The sequence below is a fragment of the Dendropsophus ebraccatus genome, chromosome 7 (assembly GCF_027789765.1).
Source record: "Dendropsophus ebraccatus isolate aDenEbr1 chromosome 7, aDenEbr1.pat, whole genome shotgun sequence".
Classification (NCBI taxonomy): domain Eukaryota; kingdom Metazoa; phylum Chordata; class Amphibia; order Anura; family Hylidae; genus Dendropsophus; species Dendropsophus ebraccatus.
Window position 1 is genome coordinate 102,528,441 of NC_091460.1, and position 27,200 is coordinate 102,555,640.

A 27,200-nucleotide genomic window follows, 5' to 3' on the forward strand; every position below is an offset into this window, starting at 1 on the left:
TACTTCTACTTTCGAGGCGAACACAACTCGGCCAATCACTGACTGAGGCGGGACTGCCCCATGGCCAATGATTGGCTGAGCAGGCTGTCACTCCCGAGATGAGTTTGTTTTAGAAGTGGAGGCACTGCAGGAGGACACGGGGAGTGCGGACAGGTAAGCATAGGCTCTTTATTGTTTTCTACATAAGAGCAGCAAGATATTCAACATTGTCTAACGCTGGATAACCCCTTTTTATGTCTAATGCCAACTCCACCTGGATTGCTATGCTTAGTATATGTGAATTGTTCATTAAAGGGAATTTATTACCAAGGGTAGACTTGGCAAAAAGGGGCAAAATATTGTGCCAAGAAAGTGGTTGCGCAATTTTTTGAGCCATTTTATTGGGTCTGTGCATTGCACACCAATGGGCGGGCAGGGGGACAAGGCATAGCGTGAAGAGGGCATGCCCTCCCCTGTGCCAAATTTTCTACAATTTTTGGCTGCCGCACAGACGCCTCAGATACCCTGGATTTATTGAGAGGTGTGTACTCTTTGGCCTCGGCTTAGGTCATTTTGCAGGGAGGGGCATCTATTGTCGATCATCTATTGTAAATGGTCGGATCCCATCTTATCTGTCTACTGATGTAATCTTTCACTGTAATGATGCATGTGATGATGACAAGGAAACTACCGATAGGTCTTTCCTACAAAAAAGGAAGTGTTAGCCTATTATTAAGATTAGTAGTAAGATTGCATGACTTCTGGATTTATAAAACAACCGTTGTGATGTAGGAAATTAACGAAAATATATTTAATACAAATAATAAGCTTTAGGCTATGATCCCTCAACATATTTTTTAGGTGGAAAACTGCCGTTGTTTGAAAATGACAGACATTATTTTACCTAAAAAGACGTTGTGGGAACATAACGTTAAAGCGAATTTATCACCCACTGACCATCTACTGAGCTGGCAGCATCTCTCAATAAATATCAATAAAAGCATTCAGAACAGACCTTTGTTGCATGTGTCTTTGTTTTAATAAAAAAGCCTTTATTCCGGCTGTAAATAGTGTCAAGAAAATGCCTCACTATGCCCCATTGTGCTGTATGCACAGTATTTGTCACTGTACAAAGGGGTGGGCTTACAGCACATTAAAGCGTAATGGTGCCAGCACCCATGCAACTACAGGCCTCGCCTCTTTGACACTATTCATAGACAGAATAAAAAGTTTTTTTTTTATTTAAAGAAAATTAAAACACAAACACAGGCAAGAAAGGTCTTTCTGAATGTTTTTATTACTATCTATCCAGCAGTGCCACCAGCTTAGTAGATGGTCGGGGGTAGCAGATTCACTTAACAAAAAAGTGTTGAGCAAACTTCCAGTTTCTGTACAGGTTCCCCAAACTTCTCCAAACTCTCAGCATTTAACTCTTCACGCCTGGAGAAGTTGTTTGCAATCCTAGGGCTCAGGGCTGTGGAGTCGGAGTCAGAACTAGTTTTGGCTAGAGTCGGAGTTGGAGTCGGAAAAATTGTACTGACTCCGACTCCAGCTTTAAAAAAAAATCTTACAACAATTTAAAATTGAGTTTTGATATGAATTTTATAAGTTTTGCTTATCAATATATATTATGAGCAACATTCTAATAGGACACTGTAGTCTACTGTAAGGGTAGTCGAGGAAAAGTTGTCGGTCACTATTTGGCAGCTTGTTTCTGAGCTGGAAGAGTCCATTGTGTGGGGGGAGATCTGTTCACTTCCTGGTTGCTGGATGACTGTATATGAGCAGCAATGTAGATGAAGATTTCCTGTGTAATATAAAGTAGGAGGAAAAGACATAAGTAGTGTAGCAGTAACCTTAGTCCTCAATGTGGTGTTTTTCTTCAGTGTTCTATGGCTGCAGCTGTGTGTGTGTGTGTGTGTGTGTGTGTGCTATGGCATGCCTCCACACCCACAGTGACCCCTCTATATCACTATGTGTGACCCCCTCTATATCACTATGGCTGACATCTATATTACAGGTATCTGGCATTGTTAGCAGTGTTTCTGTGTGTATGGTGAATATTTAGTTAGAAACATAGAACATTGTCAGCAGGAAAAGACCACCTGCTCCATCTAGTCTAGTTGTGAGTAGTTCAGGACATGGAGGCTGGAGACTGGCTGCATCCACTGCACACACAGTAGAAGCTGCTTCATATCTTTCCTCATTCCCTCAGAAGTCGCCCCAGGATCATGTAGGACATTAGGGAGAAACTGCTGAGCCAGTGTGATAAATAACTCCCCTGGTATATGACTGGCCATTTATGAAGGAGCAGGAGTCGGAGTCGGGAGTAAGTCCTGATAAAATTCAGGAGTCGGAGCTGCAGCTTAACGACTCCACAGCCCTGCTAGGGCTGCCAGGAAACCATGGATACATCCTATGGCCAGGACCACATCACATCTTTTGTTTTTTTTGGGAGGGGGGGGGGGGTGTTTGACCGCTGTCATGTCGCGCCCAAATAATGGCTGTTATTTTAAACCAACAATGGTTTTTCCACAAATAACAGCTGCTATTTAGTTACAAAATGACAGCTGTCCAAAAAAAACAGCTAGCAATCAGCAGAAAAAAAGAAATCATACTTTCCAGGACTCCCGTGGGCAGCATCCAGCTTCTTCTTACCGTTCAGGCTCTAATCACATTACCACATGGTGCTAGTTTTTAAATGAATCCCAATAAATCCTGAAGAATCTCATTGACCTATAGTTAAGATTTCTGTCTGGATTCCAGTAATTTCTCAACAAGAACGGTTCTGCAGACTATGCTTTTCTTACCGTCGACAATTTTACAAATCTCGATGGTCTGGGAATAACAAAACTGTGTGTTACACATATCACATTTTAATTCTTTAATTTTTGGAAAAATATCAGTTTGCAAATAGAGCTTTCTAAAAACAAACTAGAAACCGCCATAAAGAAGTATTTACTGAGAACGTTAGATGTCATTTTTTGTGTTAGTGGTGCCGTTTAGAAGACAGAGTTACTCTGAAATTAAAAAAGACCACCTCTAATTACCATCAGTCAGACATTTTATGGCAGGGTGACCGAAACACACTGAAGTGCTGTAATATGGAATCCAGATAATCGACTCAGACAAGGGGACAATGAAATGTTAAAAAGCAATGTTCAACAAAGAGGTCATTACATTTTCAGCAAATGACTTTTTGTTGCAGGTTACTAATGAGCCTCCGAAAGGTCTCCGCGCTAATATCCGTCGCGCATTTACAGAGATTACTCCTACGTTCTTTGAAGAGCATCTACTTGGCAGGAAATGGAGGAGAGTTATTTTCGGAATTTGCTTTTTCCATGCTATCGTTCAGGTAAGCCTCCATTTCTACTGTTTAATCAAGTGGAACGTACTTTGGAAGATGTTAGCGTAAAGGATATCAAAGATTAAACCCTTGTGATGGGGATTATACCATTGAGTTATATTATAATTTATACTCCTATGGTATGTTTAGAGCATTTCATAACTATCATCAAATATAGTTAATTTTTTTGCACTGTTACAGTATCGGCTTTTGCAGCTGGACTTGAAATCTGTGCAGAATGATTGCTTTCCTGATGCCCTTGGATCTATGTCTGCAATGTCAAATGTTCTTAAAAGCTGTCATCCATGTGTTTATATAACAGATAATGTATGCGTGGGAACAGCTCTGCCAATACCGAATGATAGTTCATTAATCACTCTGTGTGGTATTGTCATTCTTTTTTAGAATTGTACATCATGGGTATTTGTCTGCTTTGTATAGAAGTACATCAATGGGACTGCCCTTGAAATTTCTCCAAAATCCTACATCCTCGCGAAGACCACCCCCTTACCAGAGCAGATTTCATGCGCACACCCCTTAGTAAATCCAGTAGGACCTAGGCCTGTTGCACAGCGGGCGCAGAAATATATACCTCTCAAATAAGCCATGATAAGTCAGGAGCAGGGGAGACCACACCTACATACCGCCAGGCCAGCACAGGGCATACACAACAGCAAAGATGGTCTGTGCATTAGATGGTTTGTGCAAATATCTGTGCCTTTTCTGTGGTGTATGCCAGGAGCTCAAAATGATAAACTTGCCCCCTTGTGTGTTTGCTTGATGGCGTCCTTTGAATTACAGTAAAAAATCTATACTAATACATATGCAGTACATTTCATCCATGGCAACTGACTAACTGTATACACTGTATACTGCTTGTACGTAGGTTATGTTAAAGTGATAGTGTCACCCCAGTTTTCCTGTGTGCTTTTATTGGCACCATAATTTACAGACAGTGTCACTAAGGCGGGGCTTAGTGTCTATTCACCCCCTTCTCCTCACCTTGGTCCAGTGCTATTATCCACTCTCGCCCTATAATAATGCAGGGAGAGGAGGGTTCAATGGATGCTAAGCCCCGCCTAAACTGTTGGCGTCTTTTGAAAACAGTGGACGTTTTTTTTTTTTTTAAGTTGTTCCCACACAGTTATCTTTTTTCACCATCCTCTCTCCGTTTTTACTATTAAATTCACACCCAAAACACACACCCAAAAGCCAACAGCCATCATTGCACTGATGGGCGGCCAATCCGCAAAATGACGGACCTCATTTTAAACAGAGCTGAAAAACATTGTGTGAACATAACAAATATAAATCAAACAGTTTATCTCCATACCACTATACATAATGTATTGTATATTATATTGTTCAGACTCCCACCGATTGTTAGATAGAGCCAGGAGATGCACTTGGCTAATCACTTTACTCTCCACCTCGCTGCCTTTTCCTTATCGCTTTACAAGATGGACTTCATTGTAAGTCTATGGAGACTGTCCCCTGCAGCAAGATGGAGATTGCCGCAAACAGGAGAGAGAAGCGCACAGATCTAACAATCAGCAGGGGTTCTGAGCTTCTAGATTCTGACAAGTCAAATCTCAGGACACCTCAAAAGTTTTTTCTAGTGACAGAGACACTTTAATTGAGGCTAAAACTGAGCTTTGTGTACTTTGCCAAATTACTGCATTTGAATAATTTTATCATAGGAGAGGAAGAAGTTTGGACCACTAGGATGGAACATCTGCTATGAATTTAATGACAGTGACAGAGAATGTGCTTTGCTCAATTTGAACCTATACTGTCAAGATGGAAAAATCCCATGGGATGCACTTACCTACATAACAGGTAAACCAGTACCTGAACTGGAGACAAGAGAGGGGGAAAAGTGGGCATGTTTTTGTAGCGCTGGATAACCCCTTTTAGCTATATTTTCCAAGCTTATTCCAGACTAAGGCTAGGTTCACACTGCATTTTTGCATCTGTTTCACTGTATTTGTTTCAGCACATTTAATTTTATCGGACCGAAAAACGCGGTCAACCAAGTTTTTGTGTATGTTAATTATTATTTATTTATTTTTTAATAATGTAACACAATGGAAAAAGGATCCAGCAGTATGACATACAACTGCTCAGTGACTGTTGTGTTTTGTTGGTCTACTTTTTATTGCCCTTGTTAGCCAGAATCCTGCTCCACACTGATGAGGGGCAACACCCTGAAATAGCTGTCTGTGGATGGATGGCCTGGTTTTGGTAAATCCCTGTCATGTCGCAATACTCGCAATTGAGTTAGACTTCGATGTAAAAGGGGCCACCCTGGTATTTCTCTGTTTGTGTCCCAATACTCGCAACCCAGTGGGACTTAAGGGGCTACATATCAGGGTGGTTTGGTGATCTCCCCACTGGGAGGTACTCCTTGGCAACAGGTTTCCTTCTCTGGGGGGATATCTGGCTTTTTGCATCCGTTTTTTTCCCTTTAAACATATACATCAAAGGGACAGCAAAAACACAGTGTGAATCGAGCCTAAGTCCCTGGTAATTGGGCTGCAGGGAAGTTGAACACTTACTAACCGGTTTCCCTTCCGTTATCCAGCAGGGGAACACTTTGTAAACAGCTTATTGTCAAGGGATTGTCTAAATTGGGGACTCATTTTAAAGGGGTTATCTAGTGTTTAAATTATTTTTATGTATTGTTGCACTGCTTTTGTCATCCAGCAGCTTCTATACCAATAGAATAATGATGGCCACAGGAGTATCTTTTTTATATTGAATAGGATTTGCTTTACATGATCACCTAATCTGCACCTTGATAAGTAGATTGAGGTGTGTCTGTTATGGAATTCCACAAACACTGCAATAAAATGGCTGCCATTCATGTTGAGACGCCGATTTATTAAAAAGAAAAAAAAAGGCCTTTATCAAAATTTTTACCAGAGCTGTATGTCAGCTATTTACAAAGTCATTTCCGCATTGTTATTTTTGTTTTGTTAGTATAATAAAGAATGAAAGTGGAAATGTATGCATGCTGTTTATCTGCCACTTTCTGGCAGTCTGTGTTATCATATAGGTCCTTTGGGTATGGATGTAAGCAGTTCATCTGTCAAGCTATAAGAAATGACTAAAAGACTGAACAAAGAAATCCACACATGGCATTTAACTGAAGCATGATACTATCTTTTTTAGGGGAAATAACATATGGAGGTAGAGTAACTGATGCATGGGACCAAAGGTGTTTGAGAACAATTCTAAGAAGGTTCTTTTCTCCTGAGACCCTTGAAGACAACTATGTTTATTCTAGCTCAGGTAAGTAAAATATATCCATTTCTGATAAAGTATCCAACTGAGTTTAGTAATACAAGATAAAACAGTTATAAAAAAGTTAAAATAAGACGTATTTTTACAGCAATATTATAATTTGGCATTGTGAAAATGTACTTCTTAATCGAGTAGCCCTGAACTCAATATGTGAATGTACTTCTAGATACTATCCCAAAAGTAATAATTAAGTTACAAAGATTTTCTTCCTACGGAGTTTTAAAACATTGTTTTTTGCATCTCTAATCCTTTTATCCTGTATTGTAACATACTGGTGACCCTTAGGGTTTGGAGACCTTTTGTTCTGGACATAGCAATAGACTTTATGTGCTGTAAAAAAATAAGAAAGCATACTTACCTGTCCCATTCCCCCAATGCAGTTGTTTTTATAGCACCCAGTTTCTGCTGCTCTTCCCTTCTTTCTATCACATTTCATTCAGGCAGGAAAGGCCCACCCATCCAATCACTGGCAGGGGTCGCCTAATTGTGTCACATCTTATGAAAGCAATGCTGTGGTCTTGAGTTTGTCCTTGAGGGAGGTCCTCCAGCTATGCTTTTTAGTTGGCAGGTTGTTTAATAAATCAGATCTTAAGGGGGTTATCCGACAAGGAAAAAGATTTATATACTGTTATAAGAAAACAGAAAACAATAAAGAAGCTATGCTTACCTCTATGTGCTCCCCCAGTGTCATCCTATGGGTCTCTGAGTTCCCCGCTGCTGAATGATTTCTCCTCCACTTCCAAGACAGACTCGTCTCGGCAGTGACAGCCTGCTTACCCAATCGCTGGCCACGGTGCTGTCCAGTGTCAATCTGTGATTGGCTGAGCAGGCTGTCATACCTAAGACTTGTCTATCTTGAAAGTAGAGAAGAAAACATTAGGCGGGGGATCCTGGTGAGGGGGAGACCAGAGAGGTAAGAATAGGATCTTGTTGTTTTTTTATATACTTGCAATACTATATAAAAAAAATGTAATTGTTTCCCTCCTCGGACAACCCCTTTAATGAGTGTTTATTATACAATATATACTTACAGAGGGCTTGGTGTGGCATCTGACCTCAGCTACTCTCAACGCATTAACACTGGGCCCTTGTTTTACCTTAACTGGTGAGTGAAATTATCTCCAGCCCTTCCATCTGTTGGCTACAGAAGTCCTACTCCTGACATAAACCTACCCAACAGTTCACTCATCTTCTGCTGGCATCTGTTCTGCCAATGCTTATTAGAGTACTGCCAGTTAAACATCACAGATGGCTCTTAATCCATTGCTCTGTCAACCAAAAAATGAGAAAGATGTACATCGAATGATAGCTCCACCTGTGTGAGCAAAATCTGTGTGAAAAAAAATTCTGAAAGAATAATAAACCATTGTCTAGACCACAGGTGTCAAACTCAGGCTGTTACAAAACTACAATTCCCATCATGCCTGGACAAGTCCAAGTCTATGACGGGAGCATGGCGGGAATTGTAGTGCCATCCATTGTAGTGTAGTGTAATCCATTCTGCAGCTGGAAGTTCAGGTGTGCATGGATGCGGTACTGTTCCGGGCCTCATTCTGATCCAATAGGGACATCATGACAGATACATCATGACAGATATACTTTTGGTGATGCTTTTCCAAATTTTCTATCTACTGTATATTATAAATGAATCCTAAATACTTGCAGTTTTCATTCTAGCCACTAGGTCTACTGATATAGTGCTCCATTGACTGTGGCATGTAAAGAGTTAAACTGCTGGGTACTGACTGCTCTTAGTTCCTGGCAGTTGTAGCAGGGTTATTGCCAGCCTCCTGCTGATTGATCACAAGCAGGACGCGGGCAAAACTGTAAAGAGGATAAACCTTCCTGATGATACATTCTGTAACACAATGGAGGACAGACCTTTAATGGCCATTTTTGACCTTTGTAGTGTGTTTAATTGTATCAGTGTTTTTTATTTAATTTTTTTTCGCAAGGAGTTTCAAATAATTTTTCTTTTTTTATTGTTTGAAGACTGATAGGTCTTTATTCACTTTTATGTTTAGATTTTATTAATAAAAGCCTTGGAATAGCTGTTAGCCTCCACAGATCACAGTAAGGTTATATCATTTCTTAGTGAAGATAATCACGTTTGATTCTCAGGAATGTATTTTAGTCTTATTCTGATTTGCCCTTCCACAATGTCATACGTTGCAACACAGTTTCTAAAGATTCTTGAATGTAAAAACATAAAAGGTGGTCGGCAGAAAAGTCCACTTTATCCATCTAGTCTGCTCGTACATTATTTCCTTTCCTATTTTCATCTTAGGTTAGATATGGTAATGAGCGAATTTACAGTAATAACAAAGCAAAGTGTTTAGTTATCTCCGCAATCCGCTCATCAGCCTGCTTCCATTTAATTGACTACCGCTCCTCCCTGGCTACTGGGAAAAGCTGGGACCAGTCCTGGGAAACTTCTTCTTGTACTGTAAATTAACTAATCTCTAGTTAGATATATGTTTACGCAGGTTTACATTTGATTACCGTAGATTTTCAAAGTTTGTTCCAAGCATCTACTACTCTTTCACTAGAATAATATTTATTCATGTTGCTTCTGATCTTCACCTGAACTAGTCAGATTGTTTCCCCTTGTTCTTATGTTCAGTCTCTAAAAATTAAAAATACTTCCCTTCTGATCCTTACTAGAGATGAGCAAACTTTGAGAAATGTTTCAGTTCGTCTAAACCTGATTATGCAGTATTTGATTACTGGTGGCTAAAGAAGTTGGATGCAGCCCTAAGGCTACCTGGAAAACATGGATACAGCCATAGGTCATAGGCTGTTTCCATGTTTTCCAGGACTCCCTAGGGCTGCATTCAACTTCTTCAGCCACCGGTAATCACATGCCTCACACTCGGGTTAGAAAACACCAGGTCGCTCCACAATTGTGATGTCTGTATGTGTAGCAGCTGGTCCCAAGAACCAAACAGTGTCAGTGCAAGGACCTGTAAAACAGGCCAAATATGTCTAATCTGCAAGCTGGGTCGTAAGCACATTACCAGGGATAGAACACCAGTGTAGTCAATCAGGCACTGTGTCAGGACAAGTGGCTTCAGACAGGTCAGACAGTCAGCAACTGGAGAGGCAAACAGTAGAGATGAGCGAACCTGGAGCATGCTCGAGTCGATCCGAACCCGAACGTTTGGCATTTGATTAGCAGTGGCTGCTGAAGTTGGATAAATCCCTAAGACTATGTGGAAAACATGTATATAGTCATTGGCTGTATCCATGTTTTCCAGACAACCTTAGAGCTTTATCCAAGTTCAGCAGCCCCCGCTAATCAAATACTGAACGTTCGGGTTCCGAACCCGGTTCGCTAATCTCAGTATAGAGATGGTCAGGCAGACAAGCGTACAGGCACAGGTCAGGAACACACCTTCGCTCAGGAACACAAGGATCCCACAGTGCTCAGACAAGGAGGAGCAACAGGTAGACGGACGCTAAATAGGTAATTGGAAGCAGAAATAGGTGGAGACATACTGGCCCTTTAAATCCCATGGACTGCAAGAAACAAGGACCTTGGGACCCAGGTGTGTAGCAGAAAGAGGTGCAGACAGGACCAGGATGGCGCTGCCCAGTGATGTTACACTGTGTTACTCCAGAACCTGTAGCAGATTGCTGTAAGATAAAGACACACCACCATTACCCATAGTTACAAGTAACTATGTAACAGTGTAATATTAAAACCGTAAAAAGTTGTCCCTCTGTTACATCCTCAATACTCTCATAAAAGTATGCTTTGGTGGTAATAACACACATTAAATTGTACATTAAATTATTAAATACCTGAAGGGTAACAAACGCCAAATGACTTCTCCGGTGCACGTAAGTAAAATGCCTGGCGCTAAGTACAATGAAATACCTCATTCCTTAAAATACATTATTCATACCGGTCAAGTAAATGCATTAAATTTGTAGTTTTACAGCTGAGCAGTACAGTGTGACATTTGGTAATGCAAAGCAGACATTGGTGGATGTCCAGAATAATAGCGTTATTATAATTCACCATCCTATGAATTATGGATAAAATTAGAATGTCTGTAATGTTAAAAGCCGTATGCTCCTTCCTGAAATATTTGTACGGGAGACAATATTCTGTCTAATTGGTATGTGCAATCTAGTAAATCCTCCTTCCTCAGGCCTTGGCATATTTAATTTCGGAGCACACAGACACTATTCGCTGCCTTCATTTCCCTCCTGTACTTTTATTCACTTTGTGCAAACTAATGAGCTGTATTTTTTAATACACACTTTAGGTATATATTTCAGTCCAGATGCTGACAGTCTGCAGAATTACAAGGACTACATAGAGAATCTGCCCTTGACCGATGATCCGGAAATATTTGGAATGCATGAAAATGCCAATTTAGCTTTCCAGGTTTGTGAGCTGATGGGGACTTGCTCTAATTTAATTGTGTGAAGCATAGATTCCACTACTGCTCGGAGGAAAAGAATGATTTCATCATAATAGTCTGTTAAACACAGATAATAGGCCAGAGCTGCTATTGTATGTCAATCTTCCAGTAATTTATTTGTCATAGAAAAAAAGCACAACTGTTACCTAGGCAGCTTTTATGCCAACAATAATAATGATTGACATAGTCTATGGAGTCTACTCTGGAGAAAAAAAATAATGTTTTTTTAATCAACTGGTGTCAGAAAGTTATATAGATTTGTAAATGCCTTCTATTTAAGAAAAACTGCAGTCTTCCAGTACTTATTAGCTGATGTATGTCCTGCTGGAAGTGGTGTATTCTTTCCAGGGCTCTCTGCTGCCACCTCTGTCCGTGTCAGGAACTGTCCAGTGCAGTAGCAAATTCCCATAGAAAACCTCTCCTGCTCTGGACAGTTCCTGACACGGACAGAGGTGGCAGCAGAGAGTACTGTGCCCGGCTGGAAAGAACACACCACTTCCTCCTCTTCTGTATGGGCTGAGATGTACATTCAATACCAATGCATTTATAGGCCGCACAAATGATTGATTTATCACTATATTAATCGTGCTGTGTAAGGGCTCTGCAAGGGCTATTTGTAAGGTCCCTTTCTGACACAAGTTGTTTTAAACCTTTTTTCCCTCTGGAGTACCCTTTTTATAGCACCAGACTTTCCCTGGTTGTCGTATTTGGAGATTTATGTTAACTCTGCATATCTTTACAGATTACATATAGAATGACTCCATGCTGAGTTCATTGCATGATTTGACTTCATGTGACACATCCTGTCGATATTGAATACCAATATCAGCATGTACTGGCATGGCCTATTGAACTGAGCATTTACATGTTAGGGTGCCCTTGTTTATCTGTGTATCTGTCTCTCTCCAGCGCAAAGAAACCAGCACTCTGGTTAATACAATACTGGATGTACAGCCGAGGTCTACATCACAAGGGGCCGGAAAAAGCAATGATGAAATTGTTGGTGAACTGGCTGCCTCAATCCTATCAAAGTTACCAGGTATTATTTGTATCATATCCATCCATCCCTCTCTCTCTCTCTCTCTCTCGCTCTCTCGCTCACTCGCTCGGAGAGCCAAAGCTTTACCCCTTAGCATCGCATACACCAAGCTTATTGCAGGTAGAAATTGGAGTAGAAGTTTATTGACAGGAAAATTGTTTAGAGGCCCCTCCATTGTAATACAGTTGGAAATAACTCCACTATGGGTGTTAAAATAGGGAAGGACAATCTCCACTACAACTGCCATATTGGAACATACAGGGAGTAAAGAGGAATGAGAAAAAGAATAGAGGTTGACAGGAGGTTGGCACTTTGTGTGAAGTCCCCTTCAGAGCAATGCCCACCTGGGCAACATACAAGTGCACTCTCTGCTGTTTCTATGCACTGGTTGGTTCACCTGTAAATTGTGTAAAAAAACACAAAAAACACAAACCAGTAGCAGATAGAGGCCCATTTTCCTCTTGCTCTGGCCCCCCCTGTCCTGAGTATAAACCCCCTTTTGGATGTACAGTGGTGCCTTGGATTACGAGCATAATTGGTTCCAGGACTGTGCTTGTAATCCAAATCCACTCTTAAACCAAAGCAAATTTTCCCATAAGAAATCATTGAAATGCAGACAATTGGTTCCACACCCCCAAAATAATGATTTATTATTCTGAATAACATGTAAAACAGATAAAAAAAACATTTAGAAACATCAAAATATGTGATATTATAAGTTACTATACAGTAATGAAGAGGATGGGAAACACAAGGGCTGACAGAGACTGCAGGGAGTAAGAAGGAATGAGCAGGGCAGATGTGGGCACATACATGCAGCACTCTCTGTCCGGGGAGAGAGGGGTTACAGCTATAAAGAGATTACCTCCACAGTCCTGTCCCCTGATGTAAGCCCCAGCCTGAAGTGGATCTGCTATGATTTGGAAGGTGAGGGAGACTTCCTGGGTCAGAGTACAGGGCTTTAGACCCCGCTATGCAGACCATGCCCCTCCTCCACTCGCGCTCCCACCCAGTACAGAGAGCTCTTAAACCAAAGCAATGCTCCTAAACCAAGTCACAATTTTAAAAAAACTGTGAGCTCTTAAACCAAAACGCTCTTAAACCAAGTTACTCTTAAACCATGGTACCACTGTATACTTTTTTTTTCTTCGTCTTTATTGAGATGCTATAGGACTGTCATTTAGTAAATACTTTTATTGTATATATACTTAAAATATCTTTCTGCAGATAAATTGGACATGGAAGCTGCATCAGAGTTGCTGTTTACGAAAGACTCTAATGGTCGAGTAAGTTCATTGACTACTGTACTTGGGCAAGAAGTGGACAGATTCAATAAACTTCTCAAAGTACTTAAGGTAAAGCAAAAGCCTAAAGCGCAAACATATGATTGATTTAAAGGAGAAGTCCGGCCATAACAAATTGTTGTCAGGCAGCAGGGGAGAAAATGAGCATGATTAATCCCTTACCTCTCCCATGCCTGCAATGCGCCTCCTGGACCGACCTCGGGACCCCCAGGCATTGACAGCCCGCTCAGCCAGTTATTGACTGGAGTAGTGGGCTGTCAATCAGCCGGGTTGTGACGTTTGCTGAAAAGAAGACCCCGGAGGCTGGCAGGGGTCCTGGAGCGGTGATCTGGCGCTGGACAGACACTGGGAGAGGTGAGTTAACATTGTTTGTTATGTTCCCCTCATGCCCCTGCTTCTTCCCAAATTCTTCCCTGGACTTCTCCTTTAACATTCTTATTTTAACTTACCATCAAGCTAGAGACTTGATACATGCTGATATTCCCATTTAATTCATCCCACAGAATTCACTAGAGACCCTTCAAAAAGCCATTGCTGGGTTTGTGGTTATGTCTGAGGAAATGGAGAGAATATACAAAAGCTTCTTGAACAATCAGGTTCCCACACTATGGTCTGACGCTGCTTATCCATCCCTAAAACCCCTTGGATCATGGGTCAAGGATCTGGTTCTGAGGACATCATTTATTGATGTAAGTACTAGGAATTTTAGCATACTGTACTTGGTCTTATCTCTCTCTGTATTTCTTGTGAATTTAAAGAAATGCTAAAGCTAGAAAGGTGATATAAGGAAACACTAAGCCTATAAATAAACTATACAAATAAATTTCTTCATATAGGTGCTATGTCTGCGTCTGTTTAGACCTCAGCATGTAAAGTATAGCCCAGGCTGCGCTTTTGGTCTTGATTCAGTTTCTGAATTGTATGTTTCCTTTGCACCAGTCTGAACTGTGTCTTATGCTAGTACTTGCTGTGTTCCACCAGACCCGCCTGGGTTTCTGCTAGCCGCAGTCCTGGGCTGCAGATAGGTGAGACTGAGTAGTGACAGACAGTTGCCTTCTGCACTTATCTTCCTTCCTTCCCAGTCAGCCTGTGTTTTGTTTGGTCTGGATGTTAGAGGGCTGATCCAATCATGCTGTGTACTGGGGACTCTGGTATCTCATAAGAAGTTCACTTGTGCTCTTGGACATCACTTGTAGCTAGCGCTGGCATTTGTATTGGATTGGATTGCTTGGTGTTATGACCTCTTTGGCCGTCCCTCTGACCTCTGTTTTTGCCTGCTGTGTTTGTACCGTTCTGCTATCTCCACTTTGACATGTATCTTCCTGACTATTCCTTATTGTGTTTGTTTATCTTGTCTTTCTGTGTACCACTTAACCAAGTGAAGGGAACATCACCGAGTTGTCATCTGCTGCCTAGGGTCAGGATGGCAAGTAGGCAGGGACACTAGTGGGAGGCCTAGCGCTAGGGATCTGAGATCACTTACAATAGTGCCAACTTATTCTGCAGTGCTTTACATAGCTTTTCACTGCTCAAATTGGTCCCTTTGCCCATTGAGGCTCACAACCTAAATTCCAGATTCCCGTATGATTTTTTCAGAGTGTGAATCAAACCGGAGTACCTGGAGGAAACCCACAAAAACATAGGAAAAACATACAAACTCTTCTACTCTGGCCTCCGTCTGCTTCTTGGTCTAAAGACACCGCTACAGCAGCTTACTGGCCAAGCAGGCCTGGGAAGTCCTGTCTTTAGACCAAAAAGTAGCCAAGGATCAGAGTGGCTCCACTGCTGGAGAGAGGGGGGTACGTAGGTGGCATGTTTTTCAACTACCCCTTCCCAGGCATTTTGAAAATAGTGGTCCTGCCCAGAGTTATCCTTTAATGTTCCTTTAAGAAATCAAAAGCAAAGCCCTACATATGTAGAGACGTAGGGACCAGGACTGGAAATTTGATTTTATATGCCTCATCTTTAACCCCCTAGTGAGCACTAGTATGCTTTTTCATTGCAGCTCCTGATGGGCCTTATTCTGATCAATATCCCATTTTATGGCATGGTCATACCTTATTATTCCTTATTATTACCACATGTGGAATGTCATAAAACTAACTTCCAATTTCCTGAATTCCAAAATGACACCATTAAAAAAATGAATTTTTTTCCAGCAAAAATCAAGCCCTCATATGTCTGTATCGATAAAAAAAAATAATTAAAAGTTATGGCTCTTGGAAGGAGATGATAAAAAACTTGCTTGCTTGGTTGCTAAGAGATTTATGGATATTTTGGCCTGGATTATCTGTTGGATAGGTAACAAATTTCTTTTAAGTAAGAGGGAATCTGAAGGAAGGGGATCCTACTCCACCATCCCCTCCGGCTTCTCTTCTGTAACAATGGTCAGGTATGCATGCTGAGGTACCAAAGTCTGAGACTGATGCAAACAGTCCTGAATCCCAAATACAGTCAGACCCACACTAATCATCATGGATAAGATAGGTATTTTAAACTTGATGCATTTATCCCAGACTAGTTCTTCGAAATGTATGTGGCCTAGAGATGAGTGAATCTCGAGCACAGTACGGCATTTTATGACTGGTGACTGAAGAAGTTGGCTGCAGCCTTAAGGTTGCCTGAAAAACAGGGATACAGCCTATGGCCTATGGCTTTATCCATGTTTTCCAGCACTCCTTAGGGCTACATCCAACTTCCTCAGCCACCAGTAGTCGAGTGCTCCAGATTCTCTCATGTCTAATGTGAATAAATGTGCCCTCTCACAAATGTGGTCAACAAAGCCAGCACATTATTTTAACAGATTACCATACACTGTTTTTAGTGAGATTTATAAAATCCCAAGAGCCATTTTAAGCCGCTTAAAATGATATTCCCAGTCAAATTGCAATATGGTTCCATAGATTTCTCTTATGTAATTTCCAAACATAAAAAGCATTATATAACAAAGTTATAGGTCTTCTTTCGTTTTTTATTTGGAAGTTTTTGTATAGAAGTAAAAGTCTTGATTGATTGACAAATAAAGAAGAAATAGATATAAATGCCAATGATACAATGATGTAAAAATGATGAGCATACGGAAATAAAAATCCATTCCAATATAGCACATTTGAATGGCTTTAGGACATAGGTCTCCAAACTGCGGCTCTCCAGCTGTTGCAAAACCACAATTCCCATCATGCCTGGACAGCCAAAGCTTTGGATTTGGCTGTCCAGGCATGATGGGAAATGTAGTATTAAAACAGCTGGGAGGCCGCAGTTTGGAGACCCATGCTTTAGGTTAGGATATGTAAGGAGGCGTATTACTGACAGAATTTTTTTTCCCTTTAGGCCTGGATTCGACAGGGTGAACCAAAGTCATTCTGGATTTCAGGATTCTTTTTCCCTCAAGGTTTTCTCACAGGTAAAATGTCTGATTATGGTTTAATCAAGGCTAAAGCATGCGGCTGTGTCAGTACAGTTTCGGAGCCCCGGACGTCATAATCATACATGATGTTGGGAGTTCCGTTATTCCGTTACATTACACATCTTCTTTATATACGGACCGTCCACAAAACATGTACATAAGGCCTTAATTTCCTGCTGCAAGTATGGCACGTTACCGAATCCAGTTATTAGCTGCAGTGTGATTAGCATCATGTGTGTAATGTTGGTGTAGAAAAGGGGGCAGCTGGTGCCATGGCAAATAGATGTGAATACAGTTTTTTTTTTCTGCCAGACCTGTTGGGATTTTTTTGTATTGACTACAAAACCCTTTTAAAGGCAAAATGTACACTGAAAGGTCATTGAAAGTATTCCCCTGAAAAATTATCTATCTTCAGGGATGGTCCTATCGTAAGAGGTATGAGTTGGCATAAATTAACAGCTTAGGACATGAGTCCTGGAAAACATGGATACTTAAAAACTACACACACCTTTTTTATAGTTTTTTTTTTTTACTTTAATATAGTACAAAAAAATCATTTCCACTTCTCCAGCTTCCTTGTTTTCACATATATCCTTGGCTGCTGTGTCCTGTTCACAAAAGCAGCCTGGCCAGCCCTTGTTGCCTCCTTTACAACCAAATTCCAAATTCAAACAAATAAAAAAATCTGAGGTAACAATCTTATGTCTTTTATATTAGCATGATGTGTTTGAGTAGTTGGACTTTGGCAGAATTTCATTATTTTCCTGAAACCAACATCCCCATTGAATGTATAGAAGCAAACAAATAACAACGACTTTTAAGCAGTTGAAATGATGAGTAATTTTGATCTTGTGCCTCAGGTCATGAAATGCATTCAAAATGTTGAAGGTTTTCTGTTAGCAGTCTGGCTGTAAGATCTCAGCCGTCTCTGCCGGATTAGTGCCATAGCACGCTCAGCTGTATTGCTGTGTATTACAGACATTTTTTTTTTATGTATAAGCCTTTTGTACATTTTCTGGTGTTAACAATACTTTTCAAGAATCGTTTTACTCCACTATGTAATTTACTACAGGAACTGCTGCAGATGTTTCATCAAAAAAGACCTTAACCTAAAACACCTATTCACACCTATACTCTGACAACTATTCTATTAGCCTTCATTCGTAACTGAACAATACCTTTCTTCCTTTTCATTTTTAGTCTCTCTTCACCTTCTGCCCTCACTATCCCATTCATTCCTATCTCATTCGTGACCTCTTCTTTATTTTCATCTCCCTTTGTTTAAGCTGTCTGTCTCTACTGGCAGGTTCTATTGCTCATTACACCAATACTCAAATAACTTTTAGCCCTTTCCAGTTACTGACATCAGTCACTTCTACAAAAGCAGATATATTATGGAGAGCTGTCTAAGAATCTATCTTCTATTTCTATTTTGATCGGTTCCACAAAGGTTGCTGACTACCTATTGGATTTTTTAACTAACCTCTACTAGAGTCTCTCTCCTTGTAATCGGGGTCAATATTAACCAATAAACGTCTTCATGTCCAGCTTTGATGTCTCATATAGACCTAATATCCATACTGCGACTACATTCTCCTGTATTTGGCTGAATTTATACTCAGCTCATATATTGGCTGTTTAGAAAACATGACCTATTGGGAGATACTTAGAGATGAGCGAACCTCGAGCATGCTCGAGTACATCTAAACCTGATCGTTCGGTATTTGATTAGCGGTGGCTGCTGAAGTTGGATAAAGCTCTAAGGTTGTCTGGAAAACATGAATACAGCCAATGACTATATCCATTATTTCCACATAGCCTTAGGGCTATATCCAACTTCAGCAGCCACCAATAATCAAATGCCGAACGATCGGCAGTGAGAGGGCCGTATATGAAGGCATTCGATTGGTAATTAAAAGAGAAGTTATTGTACGGATGGGATGTTGGAAGTGGAGGAGCCCGACCGTCTGGAAGTGGCTGCTGTCCATTATATATGGGCGGTGGGGGCTTTTAAACTGGTGGGGCCAGTTGCTCATGAGACCTGGAGGAATGGGTCCGTGGGCGGCTGGGATGACTGAAATCATCGAAGGGGGTTGGAGTTTGGTTATGGAAATGATGATGAAATAAGTTGTTTACTTTGAAAATAAAAAATCATATTATAATTAAAAAAAAAGGGTTGTACGGGTGCCAGTATGCACTTATTACGGGAAATGCAGTAGTAAGTGCAGGAAAAAAAGCACTTTATAAGCATCGGGGCTTCGCTTCCTGGGTGGCGTGGTGGTGTCGCTTCCTGGATGACGTGGTGGTGTCGCTTCCTGGGTGGCGTGGTGGTGTCGCGGCCCGGCTCCCGGGGCTGTGCGGGCTGTGGCTGCTGGGGGGGTGGTGGCGGGGGGCCGCTAAGGACACAGACACTGGAGGGACGCTGGCCGTCCCTTTGCCGTCGTCTTCTCCGGCGGCCACGGCCCGAACGGCTCTGGGGGTCAGGTCGTGGCGTTGCCGTCTTGTCCGGGAGGTGAAGCCTTGATGCAGTAGTAAGTGCAGGGAAAAAAGCACTTTATAAGCATTTCCCATAATAAGTGTATATTGGTGATTTGTATAACTTTTGGGTCTAAAAAAAAAATAAAAAAAATAATCAAATGCCAAACGATCGGGTTCGGATGGACTCGGACTCAAGCATGCTCGAGGTTCGCTCATCTCTAGAGATACTACATTGTGTCTTGACCCATCCACCTCTTCATGAACCCATTCACTTCTCCAATGTGATTGGGAAAAGTGATTTTTTTCATAGCTTTAACATCTCAATGCGTGCACTTGAGACTGAATGCATCATATTTTAATTTCAGGGATTCTTCAGAATCACGCCAGGAAATATAACTTGCCGATAGATGAACTCAGCTTTCACTATGATGTCCTCCCATGTTATCGAGACCAAGCAGCTGTCTCTGAGGCAATAAAAACTACTAAGTTTGGAGAAGAGTTGCCCATGGATAAAGAGGTTTAGTCTATTATTCTTTCTTTGTACCACTGCCAAATTGCTCTAGTTGTGATGATAAAGTCAAGTGACAGATGGTCTGTTCTGTGCAGCACATTTCCATCAGCCATGGTACACAACAGAATGCAACTCTTCACCGAGTGCCTTGGACTTTTTTATTTATTTTTTGGCTTGAATATTATCTTGAATGATATTTTCTGTGCGATTCACCTTTATAATTGGATCACAAATTTGGCTTTTGATGCTTAAGATCCTCTGTGCGGTGTGTAAAACGGATGTTTTATTAGTCTACAATGGATAGATTTTTTTTTAATTAACGGCAGTGCTCTGTTGATCCTGTAAAGGTTGCATGGACCGTTAACCTGCCTTGGCTTTTTTACAACTGACCATCACTGGTGGCCACAAACAGGCCAGAGTGGGACGGGAGGCCTTGTTTTACCTAGATGGGGAGACCCTGTATTAATTCAGAAAAACAAACAAAAAACTTTTTGAAATCACAACAGGGGTTGTGATCGCATGCAATTTTGCAATATACTCACTTTAGTTTTCTATGTTTAAAATTTTAGGTTTTCTATGTTTAAAGAGAATCTATCATGTAATCTACTATAAGTTGACCTGTCTATTTGCAAAGGCCATCTGTATCTAATACTGTACCTAATCATGTGTTGTGCTGCTGTACTGTAGGAAAAACCTAGTTTAGGTATTCATCCACAGACAGCTGTTTCAGGGAGTTGCCCTTCTTCAATGTGGAGCAGGATTCTGACTAGGTGGGAACAATGCCTAATAGAGCCATATGGGAAACAGATCACTGATCTCAGGGAGACCAGTTAACAATAAAACTGTCATCTGTCGGTTAAAGCGCCCAAAACACTGAAATCCTAGGTATTTCCCAGGGAGCAATGCACCTAGGGTTTCATTGTATTGTGTGCTTCAACCCACAGCTGACAGTGTTATCATTGGCTGGTCTCCCTGAGATCAGTGATCTGTTACCCATTATAATAGGGTCCTTTCTCTGCCCAAACTTAGGGAAACGTCCAACTCCTGTACACGACATGCAGTGTTTGTATTTCATTTAATTCTGTGTAATTGACTAATTATATATTGGTCATGACACATTTTTATGCTAAGAAAGAGCACTGATATATTTGTTTTTATAATATATTATCTGCAGATAACCAATGAACAACCATTTCCTTTTCAGTTACCTACGCCTGAGGATGGTGTGTTGGTGCATGGGATGTTCATGGATGCCAGCCGCTGGGATAATGAAAATATGGTGATAGAAGATGCATTGCCTAGGGAAATGAATCCCATGTTGCCTGTAGTACATTTTGAGCCCCGGCAAAATTATCAGGCCAGCCCTACATTATATCAAGCGCCACTTTATAAAACTGGAGCAAGAGCTGGCACACTGTCTACCACAGGTAAGGCTAAAATCACATGCAAATATAAGTAGGTCAGATTCTTTGTGTGTGTAACAGCCTAGTTGTTACTATATTAGGGCCAGTTCACACAGAGTAAAACTGGCGGAATTCTACAGTGGAGAATCCCGTCAGCCTGTGTGTCATACAGGAAGTCTATGGGAGGGCTTGTGCCTCCTCTCTCCGCGCGAAAGAATTGACATGTCAATTTTGCAGGTGGACAGAGGGGGCGCGCAAGCCCTCCCATAAACTTCCTGTATGACACAGAGGCTGATGGGGCCTTTACATGTACTACACCAAACAACATAAGAACTGGTTGTGGCTTCAGTAAAGAAAGAGCCGCCTCCTGGTCTTCACCAGGGCTGTCTGTTCACTATTAATACAGTTGTCTATTTGTTAAAGCTTTACTTAACAATTACCTGAAGAGAACTTATGTATTATGCACTTTGTTACTTACTCACATGAAACTAACCTACATCGGCTACTGCCATAGAACTTGATTACTTCTTCTTTGTGCGTCGTTTTTCTAATTGTCTGTGTTTTGCCAGGTCACTCCACTAACTTTGTGGTTACTGTGCTTCTACCTTCAAAAAGACCCAGCGACTACTGGATCTCAAAGGCCTCTGCATTACTGTGCCAGCTGAATGAATAACATCTAAGCTATTCACCTCTTTACAATGTAATGTGCCAATATAAATGTTAATAAAATAGCTTTATAAAATACTTTTTGGAAAGATGCGATTTTCCCTATTTTCTTATAAACAACATGACTGTAGGGAAATAATCAATTAGACCAAATACTATAATTTCAAAATGCATAAATACAATACTAAATAATATATATATATATATATATATATATATATATATATATATATACATACTATATAATAATAATTTTGGTAGTTGTAAAGTAAAGGTTAAATGGGTAATTACTTTTTTGCTGCCACCAATGTTCATGTCGGGAACAGAACAGCTAGGCTGTCTAAACCTTGCTGTTCCTGGACCTTCCTCTGATCAAGCCCCCCAATCCCCACCCTCGTATTCTTACAGTAGCCAGAGAGGGGGAGGCAGCAGGACACTGAAGCAAACTAGAGCCACTAGCAGAGCAGGCAGTGATAGCAATCTGATTCTTTTATTTCTTTTCCTTCTACTGGATTCTGACCTCCTGGATTGACTTGACTTGTTTACTGTTGTTGTATCTGTCTCTAATTTTGTCCTTGCTGTGTTTCTCCCGGCTTTGACCCTTAGCAATTTTCCGCTTTTTTTGCTTCTGTGTTCTAATATGTTTTTTTGCATTACTGATTGGTTTTGACCTGACTGACTGACTTTGTTTTGTTTCCCGTTCCTGCCCCTGCACCTAGTAGTATAGACAGTATCACGAGCCCTTTAAAAAATCTCTTTGCTGATAACATTTCTATGCACTCCATGATGCCCTATTAGCTTATATGCTAGGTTTAAGGCTATGTTCACACGGCGTATCAGACCAGCCGTTCCGTGACCCCGGCAGGGTCACGGAACGGCCGGTCTGTGCCCGGATCATCGCGGCCGGTACTTAAGCATCAGCGCACGCCCCCATCAGAGCTTCCCATAGCCCACAGTTAAGCAAGCGGCTGGAGCCGCTTGCTACACTGTGTGCATTGACAGGGCTTTCTGCGGCCGTAATTCACTGAACTCCAGCCGCAGAAAACTGACCTGTCAGTTTTGTTCCGGAGCCGCATGGGATCCCGGCCGGAGCGTATACGATGTGTGTACGCCCCGGCCGGGATCCCATTCAACATAAAGCTATGTCACACACCGCAAAACTACGGCCGTAGTTCTGCGGCGAGTACTACGGCCGTAGTTTTACGTAGTGTGAACATAGCCTAAAGGTTCACCAAAAATGCTTTCTTTCAAATTAACTGATGCCAGAAAGTGCCAGAGATTTAGTAATTTTCTTCTATTCAAAATTTTTCAATCTTCAGCTGCTGTATGTCCTGCAGGAAGTGATGTATTCTCTCCATTCTGACACAGTCAACTCTTTCCATGCCTGGAACTGTCCAAAGGAGTAGAAAATCCCCATAGCAAACCTCTCCTTCTCTCCAGACTGGAAATAATACACCACTGCCTGCAGGACATACAGCAGCTGAAAAGTACTGGAAGACTTCAGATTTTTTAATAGAAGTTAATTACAAATCTCTGTCACTTCCTGGCACCAGTTGATTTGAAATATTTTTTTTTTGTGAACTACCTCTTTAACACAGCTAGTGAGGGATGGTACTTAGGATGTCCAGCATTGGAGACCTCTCAGTCTCAACCACCTGCAGCTGCCAATGCTATGTTCTTTGAACCCCCAGTCAAACTCCTGGACAAGTTTACTGGATATAGAAAGACTTTTGTGGCCTTCCATGAGAGTTGCACGAGATGAGTGCATCCGAGTGAGCGGCATTTGATAACGGTGGCTGAAGAAGTTGGATGCAGCCCTAAGGCTGGCTGGAAAACATGAATATAGCCATAGGTTGTATCCATTTTTCCCAGACTGTCTAGGGTCGCATTCAACTTCTTTAGCCACCAGTAATCAAATGCTGCTTAAGGTTCGCTCATCTCTGTTGCAACCCTTTTTCCATCTCCATTCTTCAGATACAGAGAACCAGAGTAGGGATTATTATGTAGTTTTTGCAGGGATCTCCTTAAGAGTGAGCCTTTTTACTTCCCCCTAATACATTAGAATTGATGTCACTGTGATAAGGGATCTTGACACTTTTTTACAGACAGCATGAAACTAGTGATTGGTTCCCTTTAAGAGGAAGTTCTAAAGTTTTTATATTGTGTGGTTTATATAAGGGAGATTGTTCCTTTAATGGATATTTGGAGTACATATTTGAATGAGTAGCTTTAATACCTCGGGATAAACAGCTCTTTCAGGGTGCGTAACATATCAGACCTTATTCCTCCTCCGTCATGGGAATTGCAATGTAGTTTTAAAAGCTTTACAACACTATCCATTTGAATTCATTTTAACATGAAAAATTTAATATTTATCCAGGAAAATTGCCTTTTTACCAGCGATTTATAATTTGCAAAAGAATTAAGCGGTTTAGCATTGCCAATAAAATAATATGTGTCTAGGTTCTTATGTTACATTTTACGCATTGGAGGAAGTTTACTAAGACCAATATTACATACAATAGTTATCTACTTTCTTATAATCACCCCTGTCCCCAAGTTGTGTGTGGTATTAACTTAGTTCCATTCACTTCAATGGAACTGAGCTGTAAAACCCAGACTGAGTGCTGCCTTTTCTGGAGGAAATAAGCTATGTTTTTTATGTAGTAAACAGCGATGGATCTGAATTGCAATACCAGGAACAACCCATAGACAGGTGTGGTGCTGTTTATGGACAGATTTTTTTTTTTATATTGATTTCTATTGAATTCAAAATGCCCAGTTGTGCATACACACATAAAATTTAATGTCATAAAATTAAATGGCATGCCCCTTTCTTTTATTTGCAGCTGAAAAAAAATCACAGTTGTTTAGTCAGTATTTGTAGCCTAAAAAACTGCTGTTGCAGGAAAAACACATTTTTTAAGGTGGAAAATATGGAAATAAGTATAAAGTCTATGAGGACCTTTAGGGTGCTTTCACAGGTAGAGGATGCAGCAGATTGGATGGCCCAGATTTGATTTGCTTTGAATCTGCAACTTCAAATCTGCACCATCAAATCTGCTGCACATCTGCTGCAGATCCTGTACGTGTGAACGCACCCTAAGGGTAGCTTCACACGTACCGACTCGCAGCGTTAATAACGCTGCGAGTCGGCTAGGTCCTGGCAGATCACTGTCAGTACATACACGCAGCGGTCTGAACGACCGCTGCGTGTATGTAATTCTGCCGACCGCTTAACCACTTCTGATGCTGCCCGCCTCCCGCTCCACTCTGTATACATACCTCCTTGCTCCACGGGGTCCTGGCGTCCTGCTCTCCCGCCCGGCCAATCAGTGGCTGCGGCAGGGCAACACACTGATTGGCCGGGCGCGAGAGCAGTACGCCGGGACCCCGTGGAGCGAGGACAGGTAATGTATACAGAGCAGAGCGGGAGGCGGCCGGCATCAGAAGGGCTTAAGCGGCCGGCAGAATTACATACACGCAGCGGTCGTTCAGACCGCTGCGTGTATGTACTGACAGTGATCTGCCAGGACCTAGCCGACTCGCAGCGTTATTAACGCTGCGAGTCGGTACGTGTGAAGGCACCCTAAAGGGAAACTTTCAAACAATGTAAGGTTCTTACCTATGTTCCATCTGACTTTCTTTATGTGGTTGTACAGTACTCCTGTTCCTCTGATGCAGTTTTATGCCTACTTCATCACTCTTGCTGTTCCTCTTCCCATGCACTGCTATCAGACTACATTTCCCATTAGTCTTTGTGGTGCACATTTAGAACATTCTGCAGGAAGTGGTTTATTCTTTCTAGTCTGACACAGTGCTCTCTGCTGACACCTCTGTCCATTTTAGGAACTGTCCCGAGCAGTAGCAAATACCCATAGAAAACCTCTCCTGCTTTGTCAGATTGGAAAGAATTCACCACTTCCTGCAGGGCATATAGCAGCTGATAAGTACTGAGAGATTTGAGATTTTTAAATAGAAGTAAATTTCAAATCTATATAACTTTCTGACAGGATTTTAATACTGTTCTTCTTAACCCTAAGTGATGCCACAGAGATAAAGGAAAACTTTAAATGGGGCGTGCCGTGACTGCCAGTCATGCTCAAGCCCTCCTCCCACCCAGTCTGAGTGCATACTACATAGTCTTATGGAACAATACTTTTTTTTTTATGCTACAATTTAAAAAAAATCGTACATAAGAACAGGAGCCCAACCTAAAGAATGCTGAGCTGTAATCGGAGTGTGTACATCAGCCCTTAGGCTGTGTCTAAGGATTTGCCTATTTGCGCACCTATACATAAGCATCAAATTTTGAGAAGATGGTGGTGTATATGTGCACCGAGATATGAATTTCGATGTTCATGCACCCTTATTTGTATAGGCTATGCAGTTTTTTTCACCTAAAATACCACTATAATGCTATTAAAATGTGCTGCAGCAGCACACTTCCCAGACATGCTTTTTTTAATTTTCCTCCCTGCAATGTATATTCCCCAAGTAGAGAACGTGGGCACGCCAACATGATGCACGGCGCTCCCCTGAATGACATCAGGCTAACTATTCAGTTTGAATCACGCCACTGGCTGTGATTGACGTGGAGGTACACCCAGGGAGCCTTGACTAGATCCTGACGGCTCACCGCCCAGATGACTACTTGCGGGGGATTTGCATACAGACCGCCAAGAATATAAAGTAAGTTTAGTAAAGGGGAGGGGAATATACATTGCAGGGAGGAAAGTTAAAAAAGCATGTGCACTGCAGCACATTTCAATAGCGTTATAGTGGTACTTTAGGTGATTGGTTCCCTTTAAGCACTAAATGGGGATCAGTTACAAGTAGAGATGAGCGTATCCAGGCAGCGGGATTCAAATGCTGATCATTTGGATTCATTCAAACGTAACCTTTCGGCAGGTTCACTCATCTCTAGTTACAAGACTTCCCATTGTACCAGTTATAGAGGATTAGTAATCTGCATATCACTGATTTCTATTCTTGCTTATTCACCTTTTTAACAGCCTAATCTTATTCTCATATATAAAAATTCAGAATCAATTAAAGGGTTATTACCACCTCCTCATTTTACCTTGAATATTGCTCTCCTTCCTGGTTTCCTCTGTGGGCTCCTTTACTGTGATTGGTCCTCTTCACAGCAGTGCTGGGGCTGGCATCATGGCTGTTGGCCTTTGCTCTGCTGTTCTGTGCTCTGCTTATCTACACCAACTCTGACACCTGCCCCGAGCTGGGAGCTGTCAGTGTGATGGATTAACTTATTAACTTTTAATTACATAATGTTTTAGATATAGTCATGGAGATGGGAATACCCCTTTAA

The 27,200-nt window shown here is 41.4% G+C and overlaps 1 protein-coding gene across 1 annotated transcript in view; it reads left to right on the top strand.

Moving 5' to 3' along the window:
• DNAH6 (dynein axonemal heavy chain 6) overlaps positions 1 to 21,962 on the top strand; it is a 181,683-nt gene extending 159,721 nt beyond the window's left edge. The window contains exons 67-77 of the mRNA XM_069978026.1: positions 3,188 to 3,334; positions 5,026 to 5,164; positions 6,500 to 6,619; positions 10,906 to 11,027; positions 11,974 to 12,103; positions 13,331 to 13,458; positions 13,911 to 14,096; positions 16,738 to 16,810; positions 19,657 to 19,808; positions 21,007 to 21,229; positions 21,775 to 21,962. Of these exons, the coding sequence (XP_069834127.1) occupies positions 3,188 to 3,334; positions 5,026 to 5,164; positions 6,500 to 6,619; positions 10,906 to 11,027; positions 11,974 to 12,103; positions 13,331 to 13,458; positions 13,911 to 14,096; positions 16,738 to 16,810; positions 19,657 to 19,808; positions 21,007 to 21,229; positions 21,775 to 21,878 (1,524 nt within the window). The 3' untranslated portion in view covers positions 21,879 to 21,962. The remainder of the gene's footprint in view (positions 1 to 3,187; positions 3,335 to 5,025; positions 5,165 to 6,499; positions 6,620 to 10,905; positions 11,028 to 11,973; positions 12,104 to 13,330; positions 13,459 to 13,910; positions 14,097 to 16,737; positions 16,811 to 19,656; positions 19,809 to 21,006; positions 21,230 to 21,774) is intronic.
• The last annotated feature ends 5,238 nt before the right edge of the window (positions 21,963 to 27,200 follow it).